Consider the following 14,116-nt stretch of genomic DNA (forward strand, 5'->3'; position numbering starts at 1 on the left):
ATGGCTTAGGCGAGGCAATACTACCTCCGTCCGATTTTAGATACGGCGCTTTATATGTGACTTACGTTTTTTTTCAACAAATTCTCAAATAAAACGGACGATTAAAGTTGAGTACGAAAAATCATGGTTACACTTAAAATGAGATAGAGGAAGTTTTATATTTTTGCAATAACTTGAGTGGCTGGCAACTGAACGGATAAGCCAAGGAAGAATATCATATCCACCCGTTGTTTTCAGAATATTTTCTTGTTTATGACTTCAAAATTCAGGCGAAGGGAAACTCCAAAGACAGCAAATCCAGGAGACATGTTTTAGTATTATTATTTAAATTGTCCTTACTAAATCTTTCACCTCATCTAATGGTGTGGATAATCTAATTTAAAGCGGTTTTTTTTTTTTCTTAAGGACCTTGAGGGTTACAGGGTGCTTACTTTGGTGCGAGCGAACCGTGGAAAGGCCAAGCACGAGACGGCCATCGCCCACCGGACAGGTCCTTCTCTTCCGCCGCCTGGTCGCCTGCTCGCCGGAGAGCAGACTGCTCCAGCCGGCGACGACCCGCCGGCAGATGAAAAGCAATTTCATACACATCAGAATTTTTTTCATCAGCCCACGGCAAACTTATCTGAATCGAGTTAATATATAGTGACTGACCCTAACTGCGAGAAAGCAACAAAGCCGTCACCAAGAAACACATGCCACAAAAGAGAAGCCATCAATTCCCTTGTCCCCAGCTCTAATCTCTACATGAGGTAGGGGCTCCAGGCTTCAAAATGTTTCACAGCTCCAGGCCCTCCTAATCTCTCTGAAGATGATTCACCACAATTCCATTGCCATTTGACGATATCATCGGTAGCCAGCATTCAATTCAATCTACAGCGGCGGCAATTCTCCTTGGATTCAGATTATTGTTGTTCTTACATTACAGCTTGAAAATGAGGGTAAGGGGGAAGACATGCCAGTGCATTATTGTGACGGACGGATTGCAAATACAACACTTCTGTCAGTTTCTGAAAGTACACTACATGAACTGGCAACGCCATTGGCGGGCTAAATCTAGATCACACCACAGCGCTGGCTGTCACGGCGATCCACATCTAAGTAGTCGGCCACAACATATCTTCCAACAGAGTGCTGGTTGGCTGCAATGTTCATCAGGCCATCGTTTCCTGCTGCAACCATAGAACATAAAAAATTAGATCGCATTATAGCTTTGCCTCAAAATTATGTCAGAATGAAATATTAGAATAGTAGCCCCAGATACACAATATGTGAAGAAGAAAACCCATACAATCCATAGACTGTTTACCAACAAAATTAAGGAACATTTGGCACCCTGATGACAAAATACAGATTTCATTCATGAAAAAAGACTAGCTGGACCAAGCTACCCCAAAGTTTGGCTGCTTTCAATTATGTGCAATACAAAATAAAAGAAAAATTCCATCCCTATTACCTAGTACTACATAAAGCCAATAAAAGTAGAAAATGCATCTTCTCTGGTTTCCTCTAGAACAATTTAGCATAATTAATAAACAGTTTGTTGGGCAAGCCAATATATTCAGGCGATTAACCTAGAAATGCTGATTGCATACTTTCTTAAACAGAAATCAGGTGATAAGTTAAGGACCAGATGATTTTCAGGTTTGAATGTGAAACTTAATACTTTAAACCTTTCTAGTGAGGGAACCTTCCACAAACAAAATGCACAATAACACAGAATTTTGCTTCTAGGCACAGCTCCCTATCTTACAGGTACTAGCAAAGTTACCGGTGTAGCAAATGAACAACTGTCCTAACTTGAGTAGAACACAGGGTCTCACAAAGGTCTTAAACAGTGAATCAGAATCATTGCATATGCTTTGGAGTGCTACAATGCTTTTTTCGCTAATTTCCAGTAACAAGACTACAAACAGAGGTTATGCACACAGAGAACAATATCCAAATACAATAACTGTTCCTTATGAATAAATATAATCCTCCTTAAGTACAATGTGCACTAATCAAAAGCAAGAACCAGCAATAATAATTCACAAAAAGCTGTTTTTGAATTTCAAAACAGAAAGATATTATGACGTCATGACCAACATTTTAGTCCCAGTATAAATGCCCAATGTAGTAAGCATTACTAGCATTCATCGTAAATTTTTTATTTCGATGATGTAAACACCTCATGCCATATGAGAACTAAGTTTCTATACAATCAGGAGTATAATAAGGCTAATGCAGAAATGGAATCATTCATTCGGAGTAGTACAACTAAACACGATCAGTTCTAGAATTTTAAATCAGTTGTATTTTCTATAAGATAGTTAATATCAATTGTTCTCTTGATTACATCAACACCTCTTAAAAAGTCAAAATGTCCAGTTCATTTTGATTCTGCAAACATTACACTAACAGGTAAAAACATACTTATGCAGTTATGCTGCTCAAAGAAATCTAGTAAGCACTATGTACTTCCAAGTAAATATGTTTAAAATGGCTTAAAATGATTTTTACTTGACACTTCATAGTACTACAGCATCTCTTTTGCCTGTTTTGATCTACCAGAATGCTAACACATAATTATTTTTTAAAAAAAATGTGGCTTCAACCATGCATAGAACAATTTTGACAAACTTTTCCACATTCTATGGACATAAAGCAAAGATTCGTACTGCATACCATCGGAATGTTCACAATCCATACATAGATAAACCCATGCTACTGTAGATCACCATATACTTGCATAAGATCAATTATTGATGAGAAAATCTAGTGAAGTTTAGTGACAATGAAACCTTAGTAAATTCTAAATTATTATGACTATGGAACAATCCGTAAAACTTTATGTGTGGGCATTTGACAAAACATGGATGAACGAAAAAGAAAGTGACTTTCTTGCAACAGATTGTCTTGACTCTTTACCACCAAACCCAAATCTATTCAGAAATATATGGTTAGAACCTGAAGCTTATTTGGGATGTTCATCAGAAGTAACCAATGCCTAAGAATGTAAATGGATTGTAAAGACATGTCTTCTCAAAAGCAACTATATCGAGTAACCAAATTACCAGTGGATAAAACAACCATGGAGTTGTAATGGCATCTATCAAATTCTACACTAGTCAGGGCAACCATCAATGGATAACCAGAGTAAGCAAACAAAGAAAACGAAATAATTAAAGCGAATGCAACTTTAGCGAGATGGTACCTTCTGCGAAGGCCGCAACTTGCTGCTGGTGAATCCATCAGCAACAAGCTTATTGACAGCATCCCTCAGCTTCTCATAATCCTCCGTTACATTGTAAACTTGGTGTGAGATCCTAACATACCCTGTGACTGCATCACCATTCTTATCCTTTGCCATTTCTTGAGCTTCTACTCTTCTCGAATTGTAGTATATTGGCACCTCCACCATAAAATCCTTCCTCAACATTGTTCTCATTCTCATCGCATCATCATCACTTTCAACACCAAGGCAACCGGGAAGACCAACCATAACCATGCTACCGCACAGCTCTGGTGGTGTGCCAAGAAAAGTCCCCCATGCCTCAGCAAGCATCTTACCCATCTCGATCACTTTTTCATGGTTACGGCTCCTTATTCCCTCGATGCCACCTTCAAATCGGTTAACAAAATCAATAGATTCAGGCACTACAAGCTGTGCACTGTAATCCCTTGTCCCAATCCATCCACTCTCCATGGGAAGCCCATTGCCGTACTCGTGCGACACCACAGGATGGTGGAGCTGGGAGGCTATCGGATCATCCTTTCGGGTGTGCAAGAAAGCCACGGCAGGCGGGCAGAAGAACCACTTGTGGAGATTGCTGGTGTAAAAATCGGCCCCAATATCGCGCACATCAACAGGGACCTGCCCAATGGAGTGCGCGGCATCTATAAACACCTTATCGACACCCTCTTCTCGGCAGATGGCAACGAGCTCCTTCACCGGGATGACAACGCTAGGCATGGAGGTGATGTGGTCGATGACCGCGAGGCGGACCTTGCGCCCCCCGGCCTTGGCCACATCGAGCGCGGCGCGGAACTCGGCGATGATGGCGTCCGCGGACGCGACGGGAAACGGGAGCGGCACCTCGACGACGGTGGCCCCGGCGCGGGCGACGTAGGCGTGGATGGACTTCTTGACGGCGCCGTACGCGTAGTGGAGCATGAGCACGGCGTCCCCGCGGGAGAACCTCCCCTCGGCGAAGCTCCACGCGGCGTGCTGCAGCACGATGGCGGCGGCGGTGGTGGCGTTGTCGACGAGGGAGACCTCGGCGACGTCCCCGGCGTTGACGAGGCCCGCGACGGCAGCCCGCGAGCGGCGGAGCCCCGGCTGGAGGGCGTGGAAGTAGAAGTCGTCGGGCTGGGCGATGAAGAGGCGCTGCCACCGCGCCTGCGCGTCGAGGAGGGAGGACGGGCAGCACCCGAAGCTGCCGTTGTTGACGCGCGCCACCCCGGCCTCGTGGTGCTCGAACTCCGCCCGGATCTGCGCCGCCGAGATCACCGACCTCGGCCGCTTCGCCGGCGGCGGGCGCGGCGCCGGCCCGTTGCCGTTCCCGTTCCCGTTCCCGTACCCGTTCTCGGCCGCCCCCGCCGCCGCCGCCGCCGCCGCGTCGTCATCCGGCGGGATCGACGCCATCGCTCGCCGCGCCGCCGCGTTAGGGTTGGTTAGTTGGTTTGGTTGGATTGGATTGGAGAGGTGGTGGAGGTGGAGATTTGGGGAGAGGAGAGAAGTGAATTTGCGGATTGGGAATGGGGGCTTCTCGCGTCGCGAGTCGTGTCGAGTTCGAGTTCGAACCGCGCCGGCCGAGGCGAGGACCGGACCGGTCTCGGTCGGGCCGGTCGCTCTCACCTCCGCCGCGCGCGGGCGCGCTTGTTGTTTTAACGTGTGGTTCCGGCGCTGCTGCTTACGTGGACGGGGGTGGGCCCGCCTGGGCAGTGACTGGGGCTGGCGGAAACGATGGGCTTTGATCGCTTGGGAGGTCGAAGAAAGCAAGCAACGGCTTACGTGTGCCACGTAAGGAAGCCGTTGTTTGTGATGCTGTAATTAGTAATTATTAAGTATTTCATCCATCCCATTTTAAATACAGTCATAAGTTTTCCTATCTAACTTTAATTATCTATCTTATTTAAAAACTTTCTAAAAAAATTAATAAACATAAGTCATACATAAAGTATTATTCATATTTTATCATATAAAACAATAAAAATATTAATTATAGAAAAATTTTAAATAAGACGGATAACCAAAGTTAGATATAAAAATTTATGGCTGTATTTAAAATGGGACGAAGAGTTATCACTTACGATGGATTGGTGGGCGCTCATTGTCCGCACGGCAGCGGGCAGATAAAAACTGAGTTTAACACGACTATCATGAAACCACGACTCGCAGCTCAAATAAATTGCAATACAATACGACTTCTTATCTGCCGCTCGACCTAATAACAAACTTAAATTCTTAGTATTACTCAATGAATGAATTGTTGTCCTAATCAAAACTTAATCATTGTTATTTGTTGGGAGCACGGCTGTGCGCACTAATCGCCATCTCCTACGTCACTAAAGCAACTAATTTGAAGTTTATGCTCGTCTTCATCGACAGCTTCCTGTTTAATTACTTTCCACTTGCCATAATATATCCACTAGGAACAATTTTAGCCCCTCTCGTACTGCGCCGATGTTCCGCAATTCATACATCGATACGTAAGCTTTTCGAATCACTAGTTTTTTATACGGAGTGATGTCTGAAATAGCAGCAAAAGTTATGTTCAACTTGTAAACGTGTAAAATTTCTGTTGTGCATATATAAACTTACAAGTAGATAGGATAAAAATTTAAAAATTAAGCATATATGTGTAAGAAGTTGGAGGATGGGTATAATTGAGTATAGTACAATCTTTGAGTACGGAGTGCATAAAAAATGATATAATTGACAATAATGTCATCAAAATTAAGCATTCAAGTGAAATAACTTGGTTAGATACTTAGATGATTTTATTTTTATCTAAAAAGGTGTCAAGCGTGATAAATTTTTTCCACGTTAACAGGCACGTCGGTAATGAATCCACATTACCTGCATAGAGCAATTCCGTTGTACCTCTATGCAATTTACACAATGAAAAAAAAAGCAAATGCACCCATCCACAGTTTTGCAAAATTAAAGGTGTGTTGTGCAAATATGCAAGGAGACATGACGTGCTGTTACTAAAACAGGTGATGTGATGTGGCTGCTTTATTACTATAATAGGGCAAAGAATGTATGATGGGGGCTCTATTAGGTCATTCTAAGTGCATCTAGCTGTTGTGTGGATTCGATACACCACGTTAGATGTCTGCCGCCGTGGAGGACAGAGGAGGGGGAATCAGTGGTTCTCCAAGGATTTTCATTCTTGCTTGATCCACGAGTTCCTCTGGAGAGTGAAGCACAAGGGGTGGTCTAAAATAGGCAAAAGGAGGAAGGAGAAGAAGATGGGAGTGGCGCCTTGTAGACTTCGGCAAGCAAATCAAGGCCACCACGGAGCTCGTTGGCCCGAGCCGCAATGCCGCTCGGGAGGAGGGGACGGCCACCAAGACCACTTCAGGCGAAATGAGGAGGGGACGACGGCCTCGAAGCTCGCTGGCCAGATCAGGGGCACTGCATTCACCTCACCGGTGTAGAGCTTGTCGTCCTCCTCCTCTCCACGCTACAAGGCTCGTCGTCATCACCTTCTCCGCACCGCAAAGCTCCTCGTTGTCGTCACCCTCTTCACCCTGCAAAGCTCATCATCTTCCCCCTTCCGTGCCGTTGATACCGTCGATGTCGCTTGATTCGCACCGCCGCCATGGAGATCGTAGGCCCACCACCCCAATCTCTACCATGAGCTCGTCCTCAACACCTAGTCAACACGGGAGCAATGCACGAAGTGGTTTTCGGTGGTGTCGACGGTGTGGGTCGTCTTGATGTAGGGGAAGGGGGATAGAAAGCGGCGCCGATGAAGAGGGGGCGCCGGTGTGGATGTGGCTGACAATGGCGAGTAGAGACGAGGTGCGCTGTAGAGGTGGCGAAGAAGAATCCACGCCTCGCTTCCCGGATCCTCCGTCCGTGGGGTGGCAGAGAGGAGAGAGAGAGGGAGATGAAAAGTGAATACGGGTTAGGAGTGAGACCCATTAAAACTAGTTTGCACTATGGAACAAGTTGTTTTAAAGGAGCGTCATCTTATGTGATATTCCATGTTGTTCAAGTGTGGAGGTTACACTGTAAAAGCCCTTAGAAAGATGAGACCATGGTAGATAAAAGTAGAAAATGAGACGTTGGTGGAGCAATTTAGATCCCATACGGTTGCTATTGTGCCATAGGAATATAGGATCAAGGGAGAAGAGGTAAGATTCGCATAGATACTATGGCAATGTAATATAGCAAAACATTGTATAAAAACATAAATAGCAGTGTTGCAATTGATTTGAGCCATTGGGTTGAAAAATGAATGACTAGTATTATGTGTAGTTACAATAGCAAACTGTAATGGACCTTAAATGTGATGAAGAGCCACCTCTAAGTTAGGGAGTGCCAGTTAACGAGCATTATTGTTCATAGACCAAAAAAAAAACATTTTACGGTCAATAGAGAATCCTCGTCTTACACTCCTACTAGGCTTCATGGTGTTCGGCTCTGCCACTAGAAGGAGGTGAATGTCGATAGTTGATAGGGTAACTGCCATAACTACTAGAGAAAGAGTCATAAGAATAAGATCACGTGTGGGTGGGTTAGAGAGGAAGAGGGTAAGAGAGAAGAATGGATCACCTCTCCCTCACGCTACCCCGTCCAACGTGGCCATCTTGCTGCCATCTTGTGGCGGCAAGAGGATTGACACTTAGAAAGGAACTCACCAAAGCCTTCAACGCCTACCTCATGGTGCTGCCGCTGCCTTGACCAGGTTGCTCATGTCTCCTAACGGACCGCCTGATCGCATGACCATCGCCTTCGTCCTCCCACCGCGGTAGCCTCACCGCCGCACCGCCGCACCGCCCTAGCCATGCCATGCTCCTACCACGGTAGGCTCGCTGCCACACCACTCCATCCAACGCGCCGGCCTCGTCGCCTCCGCACCGTGCTCGCCAGCCACGGGCCTTCGTGTCGCATACTCTATGCGCCTCGCAAGCCTCCCTCCGCCAGCAATGCTCCTCCATGCCGGCACAACTTCCCTCCTAGGTCATCATCGGGGTCGTCACCGCTGGCCAGCACCCCAAGCCTCTGTCGCCACACTTGCTAGCCCTCCAATGCCATCGACGAGCGAACCGTGCGCCCTCGGGATGGAATGAGGGCGACCGGATTTGGCTATGGGGACGCCAGGTACAGCCGTACAAGTCGCCTCCTCCACGCCCTCTTCCCCACCGCCAGCGCCCTCCACCACCACTCCCTCCAGCCTTGACCTAGCTGAAGGAGCCACCTTTGCTCTGCACCCTCTTCCCCGCTGCCGCGTCGACCCACGCAAGTAGGAGTTGCCGGATCCAGCTGCACGAGCGGCTGCCTCGGCACCCTCTTTCCCATCTGTGTCACCTTCCGCCGCTGTTCAAAACTGCATCGCTACCTCTCACCGGATCTGGCTAGGGAGAGCACAGATCTGGACGGCGCCACCACCTCTTCTTCTTAGGTCGCCTTAGAAACCCCTGTCTGAATAGTGCCCTTGGGGGAAGAACGGAGCTCTGCCCGCCGCCGTCCTTGCAGAGCCGGCCGAGCGACACGGACGTGTTTCTCTTTTGATGTACTAGTATTTAGAACGCAGCCTTAATCCAAAAGAATCTTAGCTACGGAGAAAGCTAATGGTCCGGTGTCAAGTGAATAAAATCTTTCTTCTTTTGTGATTCTTGCTTCAACAACTTTGAGTCAATCAAAATATTTTCAAAAAAAGAAAACAGCTCCTCTCATATTGGTCATGCTCCAACGGAACCATTTTCAGATACATTTTGCCCAACGGTACAAAAATTTGTTTCGCTTGTTTGGTTTATTATTGATCAGACAACCGTGATTTTTCATCCACATACGGCATAATTGCATACTAATCCCATCAAAGATAACGCCCCCAACGGCCCAACCCATACCCGACACCTCTGACGGCTCCAAGCTTGCAAGTCAACATCTCCTCTAACCTCCGATGGCCTCGCTTCAGTCCGGCGGCGACGCGGCCGCGAACGGCGTCGACGCCGACGTCGACGGCGCCGCGTCCCCGCCCTCGGCGAAGCGGCCCCGCGCGGGCGCGGGCGCGGCGGCGATCACGGACGCCGAGGTCCGGGCCGAGTTCGCGCACCACGACCGCGCCGTGGCGCGCCTGAACAACGGCACCTTCGGCTGCTGCCCGGCGTCGGTGCTGGCGGCGCGGGCGCGGTGGCAGCGCCTGTTCCTGTCGCAGCCCGACGCGTTCTACTTCCACCACCTCCAGCCCGGGCTCGCCCGCTCCCGCGCCGCGGTCGCCGCGGCCGTCGGCGCCGGGGACGCCTCCGAGGTCTCCCTCGTCGACAACGTCACCACGGCCGCCGCCATCATCATGCAGCACGTCGCCTGGAGCTTCGCCGAGGGGGACTTCGCGCGCGGGGACGTCGTGCTCATGTTCCTCTACACCTACTGCTCCATCAAGAACTCCATCCACGCGTACGTGGCCCGCGCGGGCGCCACCGTCGTCGAGGTGCCCCTCCCGTTCCCCGTCTCCTCCCCGGACGCCATCATCGCCGAGTTCCGCGCGGCGCTCGCGGTGGCCAGGGACGGCGGTCGCCGCCGCGTCCGCCTCGCCGTCATCGACCACATCACCGCCATGCCCACCGTCCTCATCCCGGTCAAGGAGCTCGTCGCCATCTGCCGCGAGGAGGGCGTCGACAAGGTGTTCGTCGACGCGGCGCACGCCGTGGGGCAGGTCCCCGTCGACGTGCGCGACATCGGCGCCGACTTCTACGCCAGCAACCTCCACAAGTGGTTCTTCTGCCCCTCCGCCGTCGCCTTCATCCACACGCGCAAGGACGACCCCGTCTCCTCCAAGCTCCACCACCCCGTCGTCTCCAGCGAGTACGGCAACGGCCTCCCCATGGAGAGCGCCTGGATCGGGGTGCGCGACTACAGCGCGCAGCTCGTGGTCCCGGACGTCGTCGACTTCGTCAATCGCTTCGACGGCGGCGTGGAGGGGATACGCCGCCGGAACCACGACAAGGTGGTCGAGATGGGCACGATGCTCGCCGCCGCGTGGGGCACGTTCCTCGGCACGCCGCCGGAGATGTGCGGGAGCATGCTCATGGTGGGGCTGCCCGGCTCGCTGGGCGTCGGGAGCGAGGACGACGCCGTCGGCCTGAGGACGATGCTGAGGAAGCAGTTCAAGGTGGAGGTGCCGCTCTACTACAACTCCAAGGCGGCGGCGGCGGATGCGCCGCCGGAGATGGTCAAGGACGGCAATGGCGATCCGGTGACGGGGTACGTGAGGATCTCGCACCAGGTGTACAACGTCCGGGAGGAATACGAGGCGCTCAGGGACGCGGTCGCCAAGCTCGTCGCCGACGGCTTCACCTGCAGAAAGTTACGGCCTCCTGAGAAGGTACACTGAACTGATCATCTCGCTGAAACATTCTGTTTAGCTGCTGTTTTTTTTTTTATTTGGGGTTAATTTAGTTCTGAATTTTGATGGATTATTACTGTGTAATTTGGTAAAAACAAATTGTTTGTCTGGAACACCTGGAACACATCGCGTGTTCTTTCTTGATATGCTTGATGTGGTAGCCTCTAAGCCTTTGCTGGGACATGTTTCTTCAGTGATGGCTCAACCGCCGATTATACAAAGCTGTTGGATTGCGAAGTACCAAATTATTAACTGAAACAATCAATAATTGCAATTAAAGTAGTGCAATTTGCATTTAAGTACTTGAAATATAGTTAGCAATGTTCTATTTGGTTTTGTCCATATATTTAAGAAATTCAATGGGCATATCGTATGTGTACCAAGACTTCAAGATCTTCATTTCACTAACCTATGTTTATATAGTAATGGGAAAGTGAAATCATCCCTCGAGGGGATATCCTCTCGTTTTGTGCATGTATCAAAAAATATGAAAAAAATTGGCAACATAGATTAATATGAAATATATCACTCTACAAACATGCAAGTTTAAATTCAACTTCTACAGGTTGTAACAAAAATAACAAATACAGTTGCGAATATGCCATAACTATTTTCAGTTTAATTTGTTATTTTTGTTGCAACTTATAGAAGTTGAATTTGGTCTTGCATGTTTGTGGAGTGATATATTTCGTATTAATCTATGTTGTCAATTTTTTTTAAATTTTTTAATAACTATTTAGATGACATGCAAACAACGAGGGGATGCCCCCTTGAGGGATGAAAATCCACATCCTATAGTAATTGCCAAATTGCTACCATAGAAAGGCTTACCTTGGAACCACAGTATTCACAGCTCACACTCCGCAATTTACATGAGAGACAATTTGTTTTTATATCGATGGACTCTGTCGCACCGGACAAGTATAGAACATATGACGGTTTGTCAGCATATAGATTTCTTTTGCACGCTTGAAAGTTCGAAATCATACTTTACGTTAGAGATGTTTCTGTTGCATACTTCTATGAGATCAGAGATTGTTGGCATAGCACCACGAATACGATGACAGATGTCCGATGCGAAACGGTGGAAGGCCACTCACCCGTATCTAGAACTATTTGCCTCATTATACTGTATTACACAATCGATCTGTTGCTGTTCTACTACCTACTTCTCCCTCCGTTTCGAAATATTTGACACCGTTGACTTTTTAGCACATATGTGATCATTCGTCTTATTAAAAAACTTTTATGAAATATGTAAAATTATATGCTACATAAAAATATATTTAACAATGAATCAAATGATAGGAAAATAATTAATAATTACTTAAATTTTTTGAATAAAACGAGTGGTCAAACATATGCTAAAAAGTCAACGGCGTCAAACATTTCGAAACGGAGGGAGTATTAAACAATTTGGAAGTAACAGTGATTCTGTACTTGTGATGGAAAGATGCCCTGGACTTCCACTAGCAATACAGGGTATGGCTGTTCAGTTTTCGGTCCAAAAGCATATGTTTGTGCCTGATGATAAGGCTGCCAGTTGCCACGAGGAATATGGAGATTTGCTCAAAGCATTCTTGGAAGCTTTTGTCCTCTCATCAGTAGTGCTCACGGCATGGAGCGCTTAAAACTTTTTCTGCTTTTGATTGTTGCTTTGTTCTGGTTCGCAAAGGGAATAATTAACATTAGAAAGTTGATGAATGCTTTTATGGAAGGATTAAGGTTACATTGTGTTTGTTGGGCTGCGCATCTATGAAGATATGTGTGTGTGTGACCACTGACCAGGCCCATACATGATACATTCCCTATGGAAGGATTCGTTGGAAATTCCCCACCAGAGTTCTTCAACATCGCACATGACAAAACTTTCTGAATTCTATGGTTTAAAATCTTAAGTCTAGTGTTTCTATGGAAGGAGCAAGGCGCATATGACAAACTTTATGATTCATTGATTTTTAAAATCTCGTCTTCTACTCAAGTTAGAAACATGTACATTCATTTTCTGTGCATCATGGATAATGTTGCAGAGAAATATAGAATTTTATTGTTCGCTGTGATAATGAAAAGATTCTCACTAGAACGGGGCAAGGCCACAATTTTTCATGCCAAACTAAACCAGCTTCTCATTCAGATCATCTTGGGTATTACACTCTGGTTTCTATGCATTTCCTAGTTCTATTCTTCTTTTTCTTCTTCTTTTTTTTTTTTGGCAAGAATAGTTTTATTCATCTTACTGTCTTTACTACAACTTCAATGACAAAAGACGACCTGTTTGAGTACTCTTTTTTTATCCTCATGCAAAATTTCAAATAGCCGTGAGCTTGGTAAAAACTTTGCTTGTATAAATGCAGTTTACTTTGTGAGTTTGTGGTGGCACTGCATTGTGTATTCTGGTGCAGTTTCTGATAGCAACTATCACGTTCTCTGTGATTCTTCTCACAACTAACCCTTACTCTAGCCATTGACATATATGCAAGTGGTTGAAACAAACTATTATGGCTAATCACACTGTAGTCAGTAGTACTAACTTTCATGTGCCTATCGATTGTTGAATGCAGGAAGAAACTCTGGCATGAGGAGTTGACATCCAGCATTCCAGCTAGCCAGCTCTCCGGCCCAATGGAAGGCATTGTGACTGAAATCTTAGTTGTGGCAAGTGGCAGTTCTCCTTGCCTCCTCGGGCGATTGGCACCTTCATGTTCAGTTGATATAGAATACATTCTGAAATCTGAACTGAAAGTCTGTTCCCCCTTCATTTTTGAGCTGTAAAAAAAAATGTAAGAATAATCTGAACCCGGACTTCCAGAGAGCTTTGCAGCTGTTGTAGATCTGACTGCACGACTGTGGTTATATATTATTGAGGACACCTTTGTAAGAGTATGCTGCCTCCGTTTCAGGTTATGAGACGTTTTGACTTGGGTCAAAGTTAAACGGTTTAAAGTTTGACTAAGTTTATAGATAAATATAGTAATATTTATAATATTAAATTAGTTTAATCAAATCAATAATTGAATATATTTTTATAATAAATTTGTTTTGGATTGAAAATGTTACTACTTTTTATACAAACTTAGTTAAACATAAAGTAGTTTGACTTTAACTAAAGTCAAAAACGTCTTATAATCTGAAACAGAGGAAGTAGTTTGAAAGTAAGTTCACTTTTACACATGAATTTTATGTCCAGATCAATGGGCCATATCTCATGTGGAATTACTTGTATAGATATATTTTGCGTTGCCTTTATAAAGAGAGCCTACCTTCGTTTTTCAGGTTTTTACACAACTAAATTTAGAGGAACTGTGCTATTTCACCATGGCAATTCTACTTCGGTTCTAATTATAATTCGTTTTAAATATAAACTATTTTTGTCAATTTTTTTCGCTCGCCTTTTCACATCCTTCCATGTCTTGCGTTCTTTTTCCAGTTCAGTGTAAATGTACAACGATAGTCATTTGAGCGAGTACTCTCCTAAATTTTCTTCACAAGTTTAAAAACGATTTGTTTCAGTGCTACTAGAGGGAGGAAGCCCAAAATATAAATATACCCGCCAA

General features: G+C 46.1%; 2 protein-coding genes across 3 annotated transcripts; one reads left to right on the forward strand and one right to left on the reverse strand.

The window, feature by feature from the left end:
• Nucleotides 1-859: 859 nt before the first annotated feature.
• On the reverse strand, nucleotides 860-4,827 carry LOC127769004 (putative L-cysteine desulfhydrase 1). 2 transcript variants are annotated; one of them, XM_052294693.1, is made up of 2 exons: nucleotides 3,194-4,827; nucleotides 860-1,166 (listed from the first exon to the last, which is right to left on the reverse strand). In XM_052294693.1, the coding sequence occupies exons 1-2, from the start codon at nucleotides 4,622-4,624 to the stop codon at nucleotides 1,152-1,154; spliced, it is 1,446 nt and encodes a 481-aa protein (XP_052150653.1). In that variant the 5' UTR covers nucleotides 4,625-4,827; the 3' UTR covers nucleotides 860-1,151. The 2 variants fall into 2 exon arrangements, with proteins under 2 accessions (XP_052150653.1, XP_052150645.1); XM_052294685.1 differs by having other exon boundaries at nucleotides 860-1,169.
• Nucleotides 4,828-8,947: 4,120 nt separating this feature from the next.
• LOC127762923 (putative L-cysteine desulfhydrase 2) lies at nucleotides 8,948-13,442 on the forward strand. The gene is made up of 2 exons (XM_052287464.1): nucleotides 8,948-10,541; nucleotides 13,124-13,442. Exons 1-2 carry the CDS (start codon nucleotides 9,120-9,122, stop codon nucleotides 13,139-13,141), a joined length of 1,440 nt encoding a protein of 479 aa, XP_052143424.1. The 5' UTR covers nucleotides 8,948-9,119; the 3' UTR covers nucleotides 13,142-13,442.
• The last annotated feature ends 674 nt before the right edge of the window (nucleotides 13,443-14,116 follow it).

The sequence above is a fragment of the Oryza glaberrima genome, chromosome 1 (assembly GCF_000147395.1).
Source record: "Oryza glaberrima chromosome 1, OglaRS2, whole genome shotgun sequence".
NCBI lineage: Eukaryota > Viridiplantae > Streptophyta > Magnoliopsida > Poales > Poaceae > Oryza > Oryza glaberrima.